Raw genomic sequence first — 21,839 nt, 5'->3', positions numbered from 1 at the left:
ATAAGAGACTTTTCAACATCTTCCATTCCGCACATTGAATTAAATACTAGGATTTTTGACATCATAGTCTATAGGATAGCTGCTTCTTCAATAAGACTGGAACACATGCAGATATATCTCTTGTGATTATCCAGAAAAGGAATCTAAACAGTGCTGAAGTTGATATTAAAAAGATAATGTGGTTCCTCATCAAAGATATCTACGTCAGGTCTTCGAGCAATCTGTTGGAATTGACCTGGGCACAAATTGTGCTCCTTTAATTATTAGCTGACCTGTTTTTTATATTCTTACGAGGCAGAATTCATTCAAAGGGTTCTACATTGGAAGAAAAAAATCTCTTGCTTTGGCCTTCAACTCAACATTTAAATATATTAATGACTTTTAATCTATTGATATGCTTATTTTTACCTCACAATTTGATATATCATGGTGAACTTTGAATAAGACACACCATGGACTGGATATTTTAATGAACATAGATCACCATATACAATGTCACACTCGAGGAGTTGTCACTGTGGATCACGAGGGCTTCGCTCTGAAACGGAGCAAACACAGTATCACTGAGTATGAGATCGGTTTTCTCCTGAATTACACCATACTTCTTCAAAAATCATATTGCATAGAGTGTCGTAGATATATCTTGATCAATCAAATTTGTCTCTGAAGTTCAAAAACCTGCATTTACCTCAAACACTTCGTTCACATTTCACAAGTATGTCTATACAACCGTGAAATTTATGATTTGAACTCGTACATTTTTCTCGGTCATTTCATCTCTTTGCCTACCTGAATTATTTGATAGAGAGTATGTATGTCCCGATACCATGATTGTTGATGATTAGATCACCCTTGTTCTCACATTTCACATGTGCATATGGTGTTTGCGTCTCTCAACTGATTCAATACACATGATTTTACCCTATTTGATAAATGATTGCATGTATGTCTGTGTAGCTCTACTTCTAGAAAGCATGCCAATCTAATTAAAATCAGACTTCTAAGATCCGCGCCATATACTCTGCGTAAGTAGATCTAACATAACTCGATTAGGGGTCATGTTCAGATGAACTTTATGTCAGCCAATCAGCGTGTCGGCTTTGAAATCGTCGGTGTTCACAATTCAAGGAAAGTGGTTGCGATTGTTTTGAAATAAAACATATCGCAGCTAGATGTGACGTCACAATGCACCATTTACGTCAACTGGCGTTATATTCCTCGCGTTATTTAAAGTAGGGGTCTAGTAGCGTGACGTCATATCCGGATTGAACTCCTGTACTGGTTCACGTACTATTATTATCAAACGTATTTTTACATTTACCTGGATGTTTTTTAATTTTAAATTAGTGAAATGAATACAATAACACTATATCACTTATATTTGAGTAGACTATGGCTCCAATCTTCTTTCCATTTTTTGTCATCTAATTCGCACATAAAACCAGAGGTATATATTTATTTAATTGATATACAGGGGTATTACATGTTAAAATTATCTGTAAATTAAAAAAAAAATTCATGATATGCAATAATGCACTTGTGGAATTAAATAAAACAATTCTGCACTTGTTATATATTTGTTATCCTCTATTATGTGAAAATCATGTGCATCTTCAAAATGGCTATTTTGGCCAAAAATGTAAATATAAATTGAGATGCTGTGAAAATATTATGCTGAGAAAGGGCAGATTTTTTAAATGTATTTTAACAAGCATTCATATGTGAACATAATATGTGAGTTTGAATGAAAAATCACAAGTCAAATTTTCAAAATATTCATATTAGTGGTGTTGCAGTGCCGTATTTTTTACTGCTGAGGGCCTGTATTGAGTTCAGTTTTGTACCACCATTATTAAAAAACATGAAACTATGTTAAAATTTCACTTTTAATTATTTAGTTAGACATATTTATTTCATATTTGAGGAAAAAAATTGCAGCATCATACCTCAAATAAAATTTTATGGACATATTTTAGGACTTCTTCAATGAATTCTGATATTGCCGTTTGACAAATGGGGGTACACGTATTAAAAATACCATAATTTACTCATTATACTGATAACCCCCCATTTATTTGTTTTTATCATACCCTCAAATGAACAATCCAAGTATTTAAACTCAAATTTTTGAGAAATCACAAGTAGGTCCAGGACTAGGGACCTACCTTAAGTAAAACTATTCAAATCATACCCATCCCTATTCATACATAAATCGGAATTCACAATTAATTTTATTTGGGTGTATTTCATATCGTACGTTTTGTTGTTTGTATGAACGGAATAGATTAGGCATTATTGCGAAAGTTTAAAATTCATTATGCGAGAATATACAATTTTACAGTGTGTAATAAACTTCGTTGGAGAGAAATTACAGCACTTTGTTTACGAATTGCCAGGAACCGCCTAAATAGCCATCATTGTCTGTATGGCACAATCTGACTGGCTGATAGTTCTCATGAATATTCCAAGCGAAAGGTCATGCAGACTTGAACCCCTATGGGGTTATGTCAGATCCTATTATAGCGATTGTGAGCTTATCGTAGGATCTGATTTTAATTAGATTGAAAGCATGCAAAACACCATTTTGAAAATTTCCGATAATTGAATTTTGAGCCTGAACTATTAGATTTTTTTTCAATTTGAGAAACAATGTGTTCTTAAATTAAGGACGGGAATTTATCCAGAAATTTAGGGTCAGTCGGGTAAACCGGAGACACACCCTATTATTTGTTTGGCCTTAGGTTGAATGCTATCTGACATGTTTCATACCAATTGTTAGGACATTCTTTGCATGTACTTATGTTAACTATGGATTAAGAGATAGCTACTAGGGCTCACTGCAGATGGACAGGTCAATAGGGGATGCTTATTCCTCCTAGACACCAAATCCCACCTCTGATGTGTCCAGGGGTGCCTGTTTGCCCTACTCTTAATTTTGTATTTCTATAGGAATTATGAGCTTGACCACTGTTCGTTATCTTCACTTTTTAGCTCACCTGAGCTGAAAGCTCAAGTGAGCTTTTCTGATCACCTGTTGTCCGTCATCTGTCTGTCCGTCTGTAAACTTTTTTCCAGAACCACTGGGCCAATTATAACCAAACTTGGGTGAATGGCTTTCAAGTTTGCTCAAATGAAGGGTCATGCCTCTTTCAAAGGGGAGATAATCACAAAAATGCAAAAATAGGGTGGGGTCATTTAAAAATCTTCTCAAGAACCACTAGACCTGAAGAGCTGTAATTTACATGAAAGCTTCCTGACATAGTGCTGATTCAAGTTTGTTAAAATCATAGCCACCGGGGGTAAGAAGAAGATTTTTAAAGATTTTCCCTATATGTTTGTATGTAAAACTTTGATCCCCTATTGTCGAGGCGACAATAGGGGATTGAAGTTTTACATACACATATATAGGGAAAATCTTTAAAAATATCATTCTCAAAAACTACTGGGCCAGGAAAGTGGAAATGTACATGAAAGCTTTCTGACATAGTTCAGATTGAAGTTTGTAAAAATCATGTTCCCTGGGGTTAAGATGGGGCTACAGAAGGGGATCAAAATTTTACATACAAATATACCTGTGTAGGGAAAATCATTAAAACTCTTCATCTGAAAAATCACTGGCCAGAAAAGTTTACATTTACATGAAAGCTTCATGACAAAGTGCAGATTCAATTTTGTAAAAATCATGGCCCCCGAGAGTATGTTGGGCCACAATAGGGATCAAAGTTTTACATGCAGGAAAAATCTTTAAATATGAGCCAAGGTGTCTCAGGTGAGCGATGTGGCCCATGGACCTCTTGTTTATTTAAACATTAAAGAGTTCTAGACATCATGTGACAACAGAAATGTAGGATTTGTGAATGTTGAAGATGCAATGTAGAAGCAAAAATGTCATTCGATCTTTATATGTTTCGTTGTACTGAAGGGCTAGTGTCTAAGGTTCCTAATATAGCAATAGAATCGAGACTGAGGATATGAAAGAAGAGTTGTTCAATGCGATGATAGAGAACTTTGTTTTGAATACACATACTAAGATTGAAGGAAATGCAAAAAGAGATACAGTGAAATTTCAAGGGGACCGCATGCAGAATATTGCGCAAACAACTTGACTTGGGACCTAGGGAACATGTATTCTATACATTGATATTCACAGAATGCTGGCTTGTGATACATTTATGTAGTAACTGTAAAGAAGCTTGTTTCCATTAAAATATGTTTCCTGACATGAATATCTGATTTGATATCATATAAATTGTTGGACATTTTATTTTTAGGTAATCATTGGATTAGCTGTTAGTCTTGGTGTTGGGTTAGGGGTCGGACTAAGAAAAAAAACCCCTGATAATTCCCAGGAACAGTCTGCCACAGCTGCACAACAAAATGGTACAACGAAAAACCCTGGTGGACCCACCACTTCAGCACCAGGGATCTCAACTGCAACCACACCATCCACTGGATCCACCACATCAATGTTTTCATCTACCACTCCACCAGAGAAGCCTACCACTACAGATACAGGGAAAGCCTGGATTGATGAACCATGCAAACCTCATGATTCCACACCAAACACATGCCCCTGGAGGTACAGTACCCGCAACGTTATTCTTGACATGATAAACGCTAGAGCACAATCCACGCACGATAGGATAGGATATACGCACGATACGATAGGATACACGCACGATAGGATAGGATACACGATAAAACTGATAAACGCAAAACACGATAAACGATCTTCACGATAGACCTGATAAACGCAAAACACGATAAACGATCTTCACGATAGACCTGATAAACGCAAAACACGATAAACGATCTTCACGACAAACGGAAAACCTGATATAAATGTTGTAAATTTGGAATCAATTTAGATAGAACGAAATTTTGATACCGACAACATTATTACTTTATGTTGGTAATAATACTGAAAGATTTCAATATTCATTATACACCTAAAACCTATAATTTCTTTAATACAAGGTCGTATTTTTAAAAAAATATATTTTTATTTCAATTTTTACGCCATCACAGCTAAAATCAGAAAACTAAACTGTATACGGTATTTAATTCATTATTTGATATTTATTTGAATTTTCCCAGCCAATGATTCTGAAATCATAATTGTCACCCAATGTTTAATATATAAATTATAGAGTGAATTAATTAAATGTAATATAATGTAGTGATATCATGCTTCTGTAGCTCTCTAATTCTAATGTCTATTATCTTGAATGTGAAATAAACCAAGGAATATTTTGTGTGTAGCGAGGAAGGGATTATTTTGCATAAGTTCACCGGTCATTCAACAATTACCGTATATACTCGCCTATAAGTCGGATTTTGGGAGTCAATTTTTGGTCCAAAACTGTATGTCCGACTTATAGGCGCGTCCTAAGAAGATTGGTATTTTTCTAGGCGGCGTGATGTAGTGGTTTCTTTTTAACAATTCCGACGATTATCCTGGACTACCACACAGATGATTATTGTTTACAAATATCTAGACATATTGTATTGTTTATGTATTTTAAAATGATGTATAAAGTACAAGTATTTACATATTTTTATCTTGTTTAAAATTATTTACATACCCGTAACTTTCAATTCAACTAATCTATTGTTTATCGGTAAAATTGAATTACGAACTCGATTTAATATTGAAATATTCATATGTATACCAGCTGAAATATATTTCATAAAAGATTGAATATTGTTAACAGATGATGTAGATCATCATTCTTGACTCTTAAAAACTCTATTGTTGATACAATGAATTATACCGGAACCCCACAATAACCACGAGGCGCGTGCCACTAAGTAAACACGGTGTCAGGTACTTGTAATTAGGAGACCATAATTGCGCAGGTAAACAAGGGATCATTGTCCATAATAGATCAAAGGTTGCGTTTAAACCCCAAACAGATATGGCTTGGATATTGAGCACCTCATAATTATTAATTTCTCAAAATATTTTTGGAAACATAGGTAAAAACACTAGAGCATTGACTTTAAATTGTCAACCGATTCTGACAAAAATTTGTACCGACTTATAAGCGGGTCAATGGCAAATTCCTAAAAAATAACCTTAAAAAATACAACCGACTTATAGGCGGACCGAATTATAGGCGAGTATATATGGTACAATTATTTTCATCATGACCGCTTTAAAAAAACTTCCACTGCATTACCCCAAATCTTCATACGTTATATAATTCTACACGATGAGTGATGATTGATATTCATAAGTACATGTAATTGAAACATATGTATTTGAATTGATATCTGAATAACAAAATTATTAAATAAACTATGAAAAAATAAATAAATAAAACACGGCTTTTCAAAATTCACAATATTGAAACGTTTAAAGAAATTTGTGTTTAGTATGTAAAAAAATACAAACAGTCGTCAAACCCGGTATAAATTTCCAGTATCTACCTATACGACTATAGGTACATGTACAAGTAAAAAAAACCCAACAACAACGATGATGGCAGAGTCGTGCCCAGTTGGGCAGACTTTTGGGAGATGCAACACCCTTGCACCCTTTTAAAACTTAATCTTATAAATGTGTAAAATACAATATCCCTGAGAATGTTTGCAGTCAAAACACGGGTGATACACAGACGAGCACAAGTTCAATGGTGGGTATATAAATAGAACACAGGTGAGAAAAAAATTGGAAGAAAACGAGCCTTTATTAAAATATATATGTAATAAACAACGTAATTTACTGATTTTTCCTTTTAAATCGGAACTTCCTATTTCTCTGTTAGTGTTAATTACAAATAATTGTTTCTAAACAAGCAAATGTTTATGAACTGTACATGAAGGAGCTTTCAGATTCGACTGTCCCCGGTTTGCTCGGCAAACCACTGCCTACTTTTCATATTACTTAGAATGAAATTGTGATAAATTTTCACCCTCTCTGGACAGACAAATAGCTCTTCTTCTGCCTTAAAATCGACAGCTTTATATTCTTCAAATATACTGTCTTTTCTCGATTCCTAAAAATAGCTTCTTTAACGAAAAGAATAAACCTTTTGAAAAGTATCGTACTTTTTCATTAGATTTGATATACAATCCCGATAGTTTCCGAAGCTACGCGATAAACGGAAAACCTGATGCACGCAAAACACGATACATGATAGACCTGATAAACGCAAAACACGATAGAAAACGGAAAACCTGATAACGCAAAACACGATAGGATATACGCACAATACGATAGGATACACGCACGATATGATAGGATACACGCATGATAGAACACGATAGAAATGTCAAAAATAACGTTGCGGGTACTGTATATGATAATGACACATTGTAATGTTAGATAATATTTACATTTCCAACTGTTTTCTTTGCTTTGCAATTATGTTTTCCATTGTTTAATTACCTCACATAGTGATTCATTAACAATATGTTGAATATGCTCTTGGTGATAGAGATGTTTTGTTGTTGTTTTCAGCACCTCTCCTGTGCTTCTGTTTGTGATAGAGATGTTTTTTTCCAGCACCTCTCCTGTGCATCTGTTTGTGATAGAGATGTTTTTTGTTTTCATCACCTCTCCTGTGCTTCTGTTTATGATAGAGATGTTTTTTGTTTTCAGCACCTCTCCTGTCTTTCTATGATAGAGATGTTTTTTTTTGTTTTCAGCACCTCTCCTGTGCTTCTGTTTATGATGGAGATGGTTTTTGTTCTCAGCACCTCTACTGTCTTTTTGTTTGTGATAGAGATGTTGTTTTTGTTTTCAGCACCTCTCTTGTCCTTCTGTTTGTGATAGAGATGTTTTTTGTTTTCAGCACCTCTCCTGTGCTTCTGTTTGTGATAGAGATGTTTTTTTGTTTTCAGCACCTCTCCTGTGCTTCTGTTTGTGATAGAGATGTTTTTTTGTTTTCAGCACCTCTCTTGTCTTTCTGTTTATGATAGAGATGTTGTTTTTGTTTTCAGCACCTCTCTTGTCCTTCTGTTTATGATAGAGATGTTGTTTTTGTTTTCAGCACCTCTCCTGTCTTTCTATGATAGAGATGTTTTTTTTTGTTTTCAGCACCTCTCTCATCTTTCTGTTTATGATAGAGATGTTTTTTTGTTGTTTTCAGCACCTCTCCTGTGCTTCTGTTTGTGATGGAGATGTTTTTTGTTTTCAGCACCTCTCCTGTGCTTCTGTCTATGATAGAGATGTTTTTTTGTTTTCAGCACCTCTCTTGTGCTTCTGTTTGTGATAGAGATGTTTTTTGTTTTCAGCACCTCTCCTGTTCTTCTGTTTGTGATAGAGATGATTTTTGTTTTCAGCACCTCTCTTGTCCTTCTGTTTATGATAGAGATGTTTTTTTTGTTATTTTCAGCACCTCTCTTGTCCTTCTGTTTATGATAGAGATGTTTTTTTTTTGTTTTTTTCAGCACCTCTCTTGTCCTTCTGTTTATGATAGAGATGTTTTTTGTTTTCAGCACCTCTCCTGTGCTTCTGTTTATGATAGAGATGTTTTTTTGTTTTCAGCACCTCTCCTGTCCTCCTGGTCTCACTTGATGGCTTTAGAGCAGATTACTTGACAAGGAACCTTACTCCCACATTAAAGAAACTAAGCCAGTGTGGAGTCCATACTCCTTATATGAGATCTGTGTATCCAACCCTGACATTTCCAAACCATTACAGCATTGTCACCGTATGTTCTTCATCACAGCATCACAATCTTCATTTATACCACCATGGGTAGCTCATTATGGTACAACACACACTTCGTGTCTGGGTTCTATTCCAGACTGCAACATTCTGGAGTTGTGAAAATAGGTTGTGACTGGGTTTTTTTTGTCAATCACTCGCTAGAAGAAGTGAAAGTTGTGAATCTCTCAAATGAGACCCCCAAAACCCACTGTCCTGTATGTTACTGAATACATTGTCTTGATCAAGTACCTTTCCTACTAAATTGCTTAGAGCTCTTGCCATAGGTGTGAATTTGTGGCACATACCCTAAAGCTGATGAGATCTGTAAATGTGAAAAATTCTTCAGTGGACATAAAACTTCAAGCAATTAATCAGTCAATCATCATAAATTTATTTTCAGTTCAATGGCTATGATTTTATTATGATTTAAATGCATAAGAATGCAGTTTTATGGAATATATTTATAAGTATGATTGTAGATATAGAATTGTTGTTTTTATAAGGGATTGCTTTATTGTTTGTATAAAGTTTGCATTTATTGATATTAAATTTCAGGGTCTATACCCTGAGTCTCATGGGATTGTTGACAACAACATGTATGATGAAAAAATCAATGACACCTTCCACATTTACACCGATGCCAAGAGCAATCCAGCATGGTGGGGCGGAGAACCTGTAAGTCAATAACTATTTTTATGCCGCTAAAAATTGACACTCTGGAGCCTATTGTTTTAGTGTGTGTGCTTGTCGATCTCTTAAGTCTGTCTTCCTATCAGAATTTTGTCTGCGAATAAATTTCAACCTTGGTAGAAATCATTTCATGACCTTAAATTTCAGTATAAAAGTTAAAGCTGTACGGTCCGAATTTCAATATTTTTTCCATCTCGTTAAAACGCTTTAAATCTTCGCACGTCAGGTCATACAGTCCCTTTATTGTCAGCGCAACTGACCTCTGAGACTGCTCAACAGAATTTCGTGAAACTTTGTAGTTAATAAGGAAATGCTGTGTAGATGTGCATATTCCCAGGAAATTCTGATTCAGTAATTTTTCTGGGAGTTATGTCCTTTTTTGAACTTAGAATTTCGAGCCCATCTTGTCAGCGCAGCTCCTCTGAGACCGCTCAACAGAATTTCGTGAAACTATTTACTTAATAAGGACACACTGTGTAGATGTGCATATTCCCTTAGAATTTCTAGCCCGTCTGTCCTATTCTTACAGTAATGCATAGCTTTACCATTCATTATGTGAGGCATTGTCAAGCAATGTTGGAGCGTGGGGTATGTGAGCTTGCTCACTTTTGCTTTCTTTCATTCTTAAATGTTTTTTATCTACCAGTACTCTGTAATACTTGTTGGCTTATACTTGTTTCATGCATAATATCTAGAGCCAGTTTCATGCGCTCACACTTCTTCGCATACATTATTGTACACATTCACAAAGGACTGACACTGTGAATGATTAATGATAGATTTGTGGAATGGTGAGTGAGAAAGTACCAGTTGCATAGAGAGAAGAGACATAGCAAGAAAGTTGATTCTGCAACAAATTTTTTTTCCAAAACTGTTTTTGCAAAAAAAACTTTAAAAGTTTTATTTTATTATGCTCTATAAAAATTCTAACAATCTTTTTTGAGACTTTGGATTTATAGATCTTTTTGTTGGGATTAGTTATGGATAACAGCACAAAAGCAAGGAAAAAAGAGTGCAGCATTCTTTTGGGTTGGATCTGATGTCAACATCAGTGGCCAGTATCCTGATATATGGAAACACTATGATGGGTAAATCACATCTGAAATTGATTTCTTTTTAGAATTTGTGGACATGCTTTCATCAGTACATCAGAAAGGTATTGAGATTTAGTACATGTAATTCTAAAACATCTTTTAGGAAGGTATCATATGAGGAAAGAGTGGACACTGTGCTGGACTGGCTAAGTATGAGTAACAGTGACCGACCAGACTTTGTCATGCTGTACTTTGATGAACCAGACCACACAGGTCATGATGTGGGGCCAGATGGACCAGAGGTGTGTATGGAATCTCTTGCATTTCTACCAGATTTCGTCCTAATGGTACTAGATAAATGCTATGAAATCCAGTTTACAAATTGGTTGTACGTTTAGTGGTATGGTGTTTCTATTGAAATATTGGGTAAATAGAACAGTGTTCATACTGAGTAGCCAGTTTTACAAAAATTTTGTGTCTAACATTGTAATTAGGCCCCACCATATGGTGGGTGTCCAATAGAAATCACTGTCTGTGTGCCCATCTGTCTGTCCATCAGCATTTTCTGTGGCACATGATAACTAAGTTTCCTTTGGAAGATGTTCATAAATTTTACACATGCTCTTTTGATTAGGCAGAGGAAGACCCCTTTCAATTTTCAGATTTATCGACTTTGTTGTTACAGTTATAGGACTTGGAATTTTTAATATTGATAAGATAATAGCATTTCCTATGACAGGTAATAACTTGAGATTACTTGTCAGATTTTCATAGAATGTAGAGGTAATGCTTGGATAAGGAAGAGGAAGACCCCTATCAATTTTCAGATTTATCGGTTTTGTCCTTATGGAGTTCTGGGATTTAGAACTTTTCATATTATTCATTGTGGGGCCCTTTTTGACTTGTCAGTTTCTAAAGTTTTATCTTGTTAAATGTTAAAATTCATGAATTGGGTTCTCTATATCTATTAACTTTCTGAATTAGAGTGATTGAAATCAGGAAAATGAATTAATAAGCTACATATATGAAGTCATTAATTGCCAACAATTTTTATTTGTTAAAAGTTATGATTAAACATTAAACAAAAATATAGAAATGATTTGTCAGTTTAATTGAATACAATACAGGTGAATGAAATGTTGGGAAAGATGGACAACATAATCTCCCGTCTTATGAATGGACTTTACAGAAAACAAATCCACAACTGTGTAAATCTGATCATTCTGGCAGACCATGGTAAGATTGAGATATCAGATTAGCAGATCATGGTAAGATTGAGATATCAGATTAGTAGATCATGGTAAGATTTGAGATATCAGATTAGCAGATCATGGTAAGATTGAGATATCAGATTAGCAGATCATGGTAAGATTGAGATATCAGATTAGTAGATCATGGTAAGATTGAGATATCAGATTAGTAGATCATGGTAAGATTTGAGATATCAGATTAGCAAATCATGGTAAGATTGAGATATCAGATTAGCAGATCATGGTAAGATTGAGATATCAAATTAGGAGATCATGGTAAGATTGAGATATCAGATTAGCAGATCATGGTAAGATTGAGATCAGATTAGCAGATCATGGTAAGATTGAGATATCAGATTAGCAGATCATGGTAAGATTGAGATATCAGATTAGCAGATCATGGTAAGATTGAGATCAGATTAGCAGATCATGGTAAGATTGAGATATCAGATTAGCAGATCATGATAAGATTGAGATCAGATTAGTAGATCATGGTAAGATTGAGATATCAGATTAGTAGATCATGGTAAGATTTGAGATATCAGATTAGCAGATCATGGTAAGATTGAGATATCAGATTAGCAGATCATGGTAAGATTGAGATCAGATTAGCAGATCATGGTAAGATTGAGATATCAGATTTAATAGCAGATCATGGTAAGATTGAGATATCAGATTAGCAGATCATGGTAAGATTGAGATATCAGATTAGCAGATCATGATAAGATTGAGATCAGATTAGCAGATCATGGTAAGGTTTTGAAAATATGCTTTATAATTACCTGTTTGACAAAAAAATGTCAGTTTATGGTCTTAGAAAAACTCTATCTGTTACAAACAATAAAAATGATGAATTGTGGAATGATTGGGAATATATTGCATGCATATTTTCATTGCTATGTTAATGCAGGTTGAGAAATATTTGCAAGGAATTTGCAATTATACATTTAAAATAAGATATTTTTGTAAACCTTTAATTGTATTGATAATTTGATATTAAGGAAGTTTTGTATCCTAGCTTACAAATTGGAAAAAATTCTATATTGAAAATTCAAGTGATTGACATATATGCAATGATGTTGTAAAATTTATTTGTCATTTCATTTAACTTTAACACAGGTATGGAGAAAACATCATGCAATCGTCGGGTATTTTTGAATACCTACATAGACACTAAAGAATATCTTGTATTTGATGGAACTATTGGCAGCTTACACACCGACTTCTATACGGAAAACAAGGTGGTGAAGAGAAAGAAGAACCGTAAGCTGCTGCTTGAAATCTTGTACCTGTCAACAACAATTTATTAAGTATAACAGTTCATTTCTCTGATGCATGTATAACATTTTTTTTTCAGCATTGTCTGTAGAAGATGTAATGGGAATGTTAAAGTGTAAAAGTGGACATCTACAAATGTTTTCAAAGTCTGACATCCCAGTCAGACACCATTACACCAACAACAAAAGGATAGGCGACATTGTCATGGATGTACAGGCCAAATGGATGGTGGCCAAGTATGGAGCCTGAGAAACATGAAATGACTAGCCTTATACTTTGATAAGATATAAAGTGCTCATTTGGTTAAGAAATATTAACTTCATTTTTGAAAATACTTGAGGATATAAATTGTGATGCTTCATGCCGGCGTACTTCATGAAGCATTATCGCGTTGCTGTTCCTGCCCTTGTGTATTTTCAACAATGAAATTCATTTCTTATATTTACATTTTACTTTCATTTCTGTTGGAATTCCCAGGCTTTAAAATAGATGTACCAAATCTATCAAGATTCATACGCATATTGTTTACAACTGTAATGCTTTCGTGAGGAAATGGTTATTATGATAAGATATTAAAGGCAAAAACATTATTGGAAATGTAAATAGATGTATTGATTCTCTAAATAAAATTTAGATTGTCATATTTTACAGGTCATTGATAATAGATATCATGAATACTATAATTACTACATGGTATGAACAGTTCTTGACTTAAGACTGACAAAATGACCATATTGCCCGAATTCAAAAGTAATTTCTGTTTTGCAGAGATAAACATACCTATTGCTTAGAGGGGAACCATGGATTTGATAACTTATACAAAAGCATGCAGGTCTGTATCATCTGATCTATAAATTTCTAAAGCCATTTCATTTCTTGATTTTTGAGATTAACAGTCAAACATGACACCTGCTACAGTGGTCACCTCTATCAGACGGTCACTTGTCTCGTGCGGTCATTTCATTCCCTCCAGACTAAAAATCCTTTATAACTATTAAGCAGCCACCTGTGTAACATGGTCAGTGGTCATCAAATTTCTTACCAAACTGCAATTTTTCTCTTTTCCTACATGTATGTGTATAGTGGTCATTTTGAATTGTCACATGACTTAATTACATCTGGCATTTCTCAAAATCACTGTCTCTATGTCAAGTCCAAACACAATACTCAAAATTACATGGCCTTGTACAGCTATCTGGGTGTTGCTGAAATTGTACAATTAAACAATTACCTACCCTGAGTGGAAATAATTATGTTTGATTAATGGCATGGATACACTACCACCACTTTGAGATATCAATAGTGAAAAAACTATGAAATAGGTTTTACAGGACCCAAGTTGTGCTTTAAGAGATCAGAAGTTTGAGAAATGAAGTTTATATAGAGAAAAAATTTGGGCCATAAATTTCACTCAAGAGAGGAAAAACTTTGAGAGGGCAAAGTTTGAGCCATTGAGAGTCACCTGCTACATGCAAATATTGAGCTGATTTGTGTTGTGTAGCTGTGATTTAAAGAGTTACAAATCAAGTGTTAGTTTTGTTTCAAATGATATTCACTTTTGATAGGGTTATGTACTTGATGTACCATTACCTGGATTTTAGATAAACAAAGAGAAATTTAGCAGATATTCAACTGATATTGTGAGTGTAATTGTGATGATTTACAAATTATACTTGAATTTTAAGTTTATTCCAATACTGACATTCTCTTCCAAGTTTCAAAACTTCTTTGGCTATGTACCTCGTTCCTGGGCTATCAGACTGGTGCATTTGTCTTGTATTGATGCATCTAATTTTTCAATTTTCAGGCTTTGTTTCTGGCACATGGTCCAGGATTCAAACAGAATTATACCTCTCAGCCATTTGAAAATATTGAGTTGTATAATCTGATGTCAGGTAATGATGTGTATGTGGGAATATTTATCTGTCTTCAAACCTCCTTGTCTCCTTTTCCTTTAGAATATGTGTATCTTCACATGCAGTATTTTGAAATAAAGGAGAAAAATTGTTTTTATGATAGTAAAATTGACATGTGCTGTAAAAGGTTACTTTGGAAGAGATATAATCTTTATAGATTTAATGGGGATCAGTCCAGCCCCTAACAATGGAACCCCTGGAGCTCTTCATGATATTATGCACAATCCTTCTACACTACAGACAACACCCATAGTCAGTTACAGGGATTGTCCTGTATCCTCAGTGAATACTGCCACCCCAAAGATCAGCTGTAGCTGTAATATGGTAATAACTTCAGATATTGAGTTGATCCATAAGAGATCTGTAAAATTACCCTTGGATAAATTAGTAAAGTGATTTTAGTATCTTTTGATTCAGAATGGCTTAGTATACCATAATTGAACAGAAATTGATAGAATAATTAGAGCTTTTCAACAAACTTAGTAATCCAAAGATTAATTACCATTCTCTTAAAGTTTCAAAGCTTTTAGAAGAACTTTACCATATTGTATCCTATTTGCTTTAATACTGTTTTGGCAGAGTTCCCCTGCAGTGTATCCCCAATCAGTAGACAGTAACAAGTCCCTGCCGCTGGGGGAGATAAAACAGACAAAGGATCTGGAGGCCTGCATCCTTCACAACACAGACTACTCCACAGGCTTCAGCCACATGTACAATATGCCAGTGTGGACATCTTATGTACTCAAAGACAGCCAGGTTAGTCAGGGACAACTGAAAGCTTGTCTGTATCTGTACAGACAAGCCAGTCAGGGACAACTGAAAGCTTGTCTGAATCTGTACAAACAGCTTAGTCAGGAACAACTGAAAGCTTGTCTATATCTGCACAGACAGGTCAATCAGGGACAAGTGAAAGCTTGTTTATATCTGTACAGACAAGTCAATCAGGGACAACTGAAAGCTTTTCTGTATCTGTATAGACAGGTCAATCAGGGGCAAGTGAAAGCTTGTCTATATCTCTACAGACAGGTCAATCAGGGACAAGTGAAAGCTTGTTTATATCTGTACAGACAGGTCAATCAGGGGCAACTGAAAGCTTGTCTGTACAGACAGGTCAATCAGGGACAAGTGAAAGCTTGTCTATATCTGTACAGACAGGCCAGGGACAGCTGTAAGCTTGTCTGTATCTGTACAAACTGGTTAGTCAGGGACAACTGAAAGTTTGTCTATATCTGTACAGACAGGTCAATCAGGGACAACCAAAAGCTTGTCTATATCTGTACAGACAGGTCAATCAGGGACAACTGAAAACTTGTCTGTATCTGTACAGACAGGTCAATCAGGGACAGCTGAAAGCTTGTCTATATCTGTACAGACAGGCCAGTCAGGGACAGCTGTAAGCTTGTCTGTATCTACATTCAGGTGAATCAGGGACAACCAAACGTTTGTCTATATATGTACAGGCAAGTCTATCTGGGACAACTAAAAGCTCGTCTATATCTGTACAGTCAGGTAAATTGGGGACAACCAAAAGTTTAGCTGCAATAATGTAGCCCTCTCTGATTTTTTTTTTTTTTTTTTTTGGGAGAGGGCTACAACTCCTTAGGATCTCCGTAATGGTGCAAATGCGGGAGTGATTCACTCCCGCAACATTTGCGCTCATTCTAAACATTTCCTGACTTTCTTTACGTAAATAAAATGATATTCTATGTTTCTTAGTCAATATATAAATTTACAACCTGCAACTTTAGATTTGTGAGGCTCTATTCTACCATTTTCAACAATTTCGATAAATTCCAATTTCTCGATTCATATTTGTGCGCCATGTTTGATGTACTGAAGTTTCAACTTCCGGTTGTCAAGTCATTTGCATATGCCATATAAGGTAGTATTTACATCAATGGACAAGTATGGAGGCGAAAGCTATTTCGTCGGTATTAAAAAGGTTTGAATTTAATATCAAGTTAAAAACCGAACAGCAGAGTGTAAATTCTTTCTGCAACAATATGATTTTCCTTTCTTTGTCGAAGTGGCTCGAGTAACTACATTTTCGCGCTGATTGTCAATGTTTAGGCTTTTCATTAGATCCACCTACGAGATCTCGCGATAACAAGCATGGCGGAGCAGATGAAGAATTTTGCATGCTGTACATTATATTTAATGAAAAACACCTTTATTAGACATGCCTGAGCACAAAGTTGGTACTCCTTTTGGTGTAAACAACATTTGGGACTAATACACAGAGTTTATTATCGGTTATTCATAAAATTATTTTGCACCATTACGGAGATCCTATGGAATTGTAGCCCTATCCCGAAAACGTCAGAATAAAAAAAAAATTGGATAGGGCTACATTATTGCAGCTACCAAAAGTTTGTCTATATCCTTACAGACAAGTCTATTAGGGACAACTGAAAGCTTATTGTTATACATGTACATGTTTGTATTTCAAGTAGATATACTAAATAATCCATATCAAATTATATTTTAGAATTAATACCCAAAATACTCTTCATTTTCAGAATATTAGTATGAAGGATAACTGCATAATCACGGATGGAAGAATTCCTGCAAATAACAGTTTTCCTTGCACCACTTATGAGAATGAAAATGTGACATACGCTTCTCTGTTTAATAGTGGATTTAAATCTGACAGCATGAATAACGAGTCAAGCTTCAGTTCTAACATTGCGCCTATGTTTCGAGGCTTTAAGTCTGGAATATGGACGTACTTGTGGAGAATAGTATCTGATTTTGCTCGACAGCGGGGGGATCTTGCTGTAACTCTAGGTCCAGCGTTTGATTATAATGAAGATGGACTGTATGAAGGAATAACACCCCAAACACAGTGAGTCATTTAAAGTATTGTTTGAAATGGAATATTACAGATTCATAGTTATTTTATAGTTTAATTATTATATTGTTAGAATACAGCCATATCAAATTTCACATTTATATATCACACAATTTATTATACAGCATCTCCCTCTTAGGAGAAATGAAGAAAAAGAAGAGACTAGCTCTTGCAGGGTTTGACACTAAGGCACGTCCGACCGACCGAGTCTACTAAATGATAGGTCCGGTCGGGCAAAATGTCGATTTACTAGTCCGACTGGTTGTGTTGAAAAAATAAACAAGAAACTTTATGTTAAACCATAAGAGATTTTATTCTTAACTAAAAACAATAACTGATAGTCGCTGTCGGGAGTGATGTTTTACGACATTTACTCGGTGTTAATGTGTGTAAAGTTATGTTTCGGATACATAGATATAAACTGAATTTATTTTCATTTGAAAAAAACAGTTTATTTTAATTGAATATAAGAAAGTGTCTATCAAATTACATGTAATACATTACATCGTAAACAGCCATTTTTCGGTTTTGACACATGTGCGGGAATGTCTCTTTTTTCAAATACAACTTCTCAAGAAAAAATGTCCCGAGAGATTCAGAAAAAAAATGAATAGGTTGGAAAGAAACAAAGCAGGGCTTATGAAATAAAAATTAAAAAAAAAAAGCGGTTGAGGCCACTTTATTTTAAGAAATGGACTAAAGAATTTCTGTGCCGGGTAGAATTTAATAAAAACAACAACAGAAAATGCATTTGAAAATAAAAGCATCAAATTGAATGGCAAGACTAAAGATGTTTTTGAGAAAATTAAGTACGTTTTAGTTCAAACTTAATGTTTGTCATTTGAATTAAGTATTTAAATATGGAGAAACCACCAGGGTTTTTTTCTGGAAAGTTGGTCAGGGCTAGTGGGTGTCAGGTCTGGTCTAGTAAAAATCATTTGAAGTAGCCCGACTGGTCTAGTGCTCAAAAAAGTAAATGTCAAACCCTGTCTTGTTTGTCTCAAAAACATGTTCTTTGACATTAATGCCACAAATTAAATGAGACTGATTAAGACAATTCATAGCTGAGAGAAATTATTATCATAGTGTAACTGTATTAATCTTTCTGTTATAATAATCAAAGGTCAGATTGGCATTCTTTTAGATATGTGGATGTTGGTTCTAAGAAAATTCCCCTTCCCACGCATTTTTATGTGATCTTGGTCCGATGCACAAACTTGACCCTCAAGAGCTGTCCTGTGGAGGATCTGGATATATTGTCCCTTATTCTGCCAAATATACCGTCTGTCCCAAATTGCATGGTAAATTACTATAATTTTGTTTGCATAAACAAATTGACATAATTTAAAGTTATAATGAATTAGTTTTAGATAATTTATTAACTACATAATTATACATTTAATTCTGCATTTTTATAATGTAGCAAAGTGTTGACAATTAAGTTATATTAAACAAATGTAATCCCAGATAATGGTATTTGAATAAGACAATGTAGTTCTGTAAGCTCATGCTGTGCAGCGATCAATCTTTTCTTGTTGATTGTAAGCCAGAGGAGGAATATTTACGTGAGAACGTAGCAAGAATCCGGGACATTGAGCTGCTTACTGGTCTGAGGTTCCTAAATAAGTATGATGAGCGGACCTCAGCTCGCCTGAGGACTTACCTGCCCAGTGCGCTTTGGCCTACACAGAATATAGCCTACAAATGGAGTGATCTCCCTTGTGAAGACAGTAGCCAGAGCACATGTCCTGGGTAATTTATAATCTATACAAAATTTTGATGAAATTTTTAAAAATATAGCAAATTATACAATTTAATGTTTTAGAATTTTTAATAAGAGCGCTGAAGGAGGAAGGTACATGTATTGCCAGAACATATATTGTGTGAAAAATGCTACACTGAGGCCCAATATTTACTAAAAATTCCATCATGTTTGTTCAGTATATTATTGGCATTGGTCTGACTGATCTAACACCTCTTTTCTGGTAATTAGTTACAATTTTTACATGTAAGGCCATATTTAAAAAAATGTTGGTTTGCCATAGCCCGAGGGTCATAAAAAATATTGGGTCGGTCGGTAGGGATTTTTTTTTGTTTGCTGAAAATATATTGAATATCAAAACTCTGTTTTTATATTTTGTGTTCTTTTGATGAATTAACGCTATAACAGTGAATTACTTGCAGAACTGTCAGAAACCTCTCTAAAAAGTGCAGTTTTAACTTCATGAACAGGAGTAGTTTGTGTATGGCTCATATATCATTTTGTTATTCTGATATGTTACTTGTTTTGTGGGTGCTTGTTTTCCAGGTCTTGAATATGTCCATTGTTTTTTCAAATTTGTCTAGAGTCTTGGTTGGCATGATTTTACTCTCAATGGCCAATGTAACATGCATGTATTATGCAAATGAAACTTTGTAGCATTGTTGTTGTTCTAAAACATTATTCGTAGAAACTCAACACAATTTCATGTTCAATGATGTTGGTCAAACGATTTCTAATACATTAAATCTGTGCTCCGCTGTACCTCGAATTACCGAAATGCCAATTAGAACTAACGAAATTCCCATTAGAACTAACGAAATTCCCCTTTGAATCAATTTTTAAAAGTTAAATTGAAAGATTAGGGATTGATTCAATGTGTAAAATACCGTCTCTGAAGAAAAAATAACAAAGTTTTTAATAAGAAAAGTCTTGTTTTATTAGAATTTGTGTTAATCTAAGGAAGGTAACTCATGTTTAATATCTTTCATTCAGAAGAATGTGTGCAACCATTATTTCCTAATCATTATATATATACATTGCTTAAGTTGAATTAAATCAACATTTATATATATTTTGCAATTCAAACAAATATTGTATAGGGGAAAAAATCTCATGCTGCCCCTTGAGGGCCCTTGATTGGAAAATAAAAATATGTTATGTATAAATTTTGCTAGAGTTATCTTACTTTGAAACATTGTGAATGCGAGAAATGAACACAATTGAATTCCCTAAATTTACAATCACAAATTTAAAAACGTTTTATCATAAAAGATTAACATATATAAACTTAATATGCATTAATGTATATAATTAGAGGGGAATTTTGATACTTTTAGGTGGTATTTCGAAAACTAATTCCTGGGGGCATTTTGGTAAATTGCGGGCATTTCCGAATATTCGGAGTACCCATTTACATTTTCATCGGACACAGTTGTTGTTTGTGTCCATAATTATCGAATGATGCCACGTCTGATAGATAAAATTCTACCAGTATGCCATGTGCCGAATCGATCATTTGATCGCTTAAAATTGCAGCAATTTACAAAACGCCGCAAAGAACAAAACTAAAAACAACACAAAACGCATCTTCACAAGTCAAGGGCTATTGATTAGTTACCTCGTTACAAAATAAAAACAACACACAATGTTCTTGATGTTGTTAAGTAAAGTACCCCACGAAGACCATTGTTAACTTCCTGTTTTTGGTCTTTCCAAACTTGCATCTTAAATGAGGAATCTCATTGGTTGATTTAATTTTAGCTTATTGTGTCATCCCCTGTCTCAAACCCGTGTTTTGAATGGTGACTGATGCGAGCATGGTGCGAGGTAATGAATCAATAATTAACCGTTGACTTGTGAAGATGAACCAAACGCGGATAGGAACTTGAAAGTAAAACAGAAGTCGGAAAATCGAGTGGGGGAAAAAAAAATGGCCGAAATTATGTCATTAAAAACTTTTTAGTTGGGGGGGGGGGTTAAAAATGGGTTGGTCGCGCGATGGCAAACAAACTCCTTTTTAATTCTGGCCTAATGTGATTGGCTTTGAAAAAGATTGATTTAGATATTCTCAAATATTCTAGGGGGTTTACTGATATTTAAGAAATAAATTTCATTTTAAGTTGAAAATACGTGAGGATATGAACTGTGACACTTCACGCCAACATTTGACTTCATGAAGCGCGTTAGGGCATCATAAAAACTAGGCCTGTGTGGAGTGTAGCAGTTCATACATGTTAGGGCATCATAAAAACTAGGCCTGTGTGGAGTGTAGCAGTTCATACATACCCTCATGTATTTTCAAAAATGAAATGTTCTTATATTTACATTTCCTTCATGTGCTTTCATTTCTGTTGGAATTCCCAGTCATTAAAATAGTTGTACTATATTTATCAAGATTC

At 34.7% G+C, this 21,839-nt stretch overlaps 1 protein-coding gene across 3 annotated transcripts in view; it reads left to right on the top strand.

Moving 5' to 3' along the window:
- Positions 1–21,839, top strand: part of LOC125670329 (uncharacterized) — a 113,748-nt gene that overhangs the window by 35,892 nt on the left and 56,017 nt on the right. For all 3 annotated transcript variants that reach the window (XM_048905424.2, XM_056161970.1, XM_056161971.1), the window contains exons 4-18: positions 4,272–4,579; positions 8,495–8,660; positions 9,215–9,334; positions 10,328–10,437; positions 10,547–10,685; positions 11,511–11,619; positions 12,753–12,896; positions 12,991–13,147; positions 13,680–13,743; positions 14,719–14,806; positions 14,985–15,151; positions 15,407–15,583; positions 17,347–17,672; positions 18,823–18,979; positions 19,225–19,430. In XM_048905424.2, the coding sequence (XP_048761381.2) occupies positions 4,272–4,579; positions 8,495–8,660; positions 9,215–9,334; positions 10,328–10,437; positions 10,547–10,685; positions 11,511–11,619; positions 12,753–12,896; positions 12,991–13,147; positions 13,680–13,743; positions 14,719–14,806; positions 14,985–15,151; positions 15,407–15,583; positions 17,347–17,672; positions 18,823–18,979; positions 19,225–19,430 (2,438 nt within the window). The remainder of the gene's footprint in view (positions 1–4,271; positions 4,580–8,494; positions 8,661–9,214; positions 9,335–10,327; positions 10,438–10,546; positions 10,686–11,510; positions 11,620–12,752; positions 12,897–12,990; positions 13,148–13,679; positions 13,744–14,718; positions 14,807–14,984; positions 15,152–15,406; positions 15,584–17,346; positions 17,673–18,822; positions 18,980–19,224; positions 19,431–21,839) is intronic.

Source organism: Ostrea edulis, chromosome 4, assembly GCF_947568905.1.
Source record: "Ostrea edulis chromosome 4, xbOstEdul1.1, whole genome shotgun sequence".
NCBI classification, from domain to species: Eukaryota; Metazoa; Mollusca; class Bivalvia; order Ostreida; family Ostreidae; genus Ostrea; species Ostrea edulis.
Note: the sequence above shows the minus strand (reverse complement) of the source record. Positions and strands in the feature narration are given on the sequence as shown.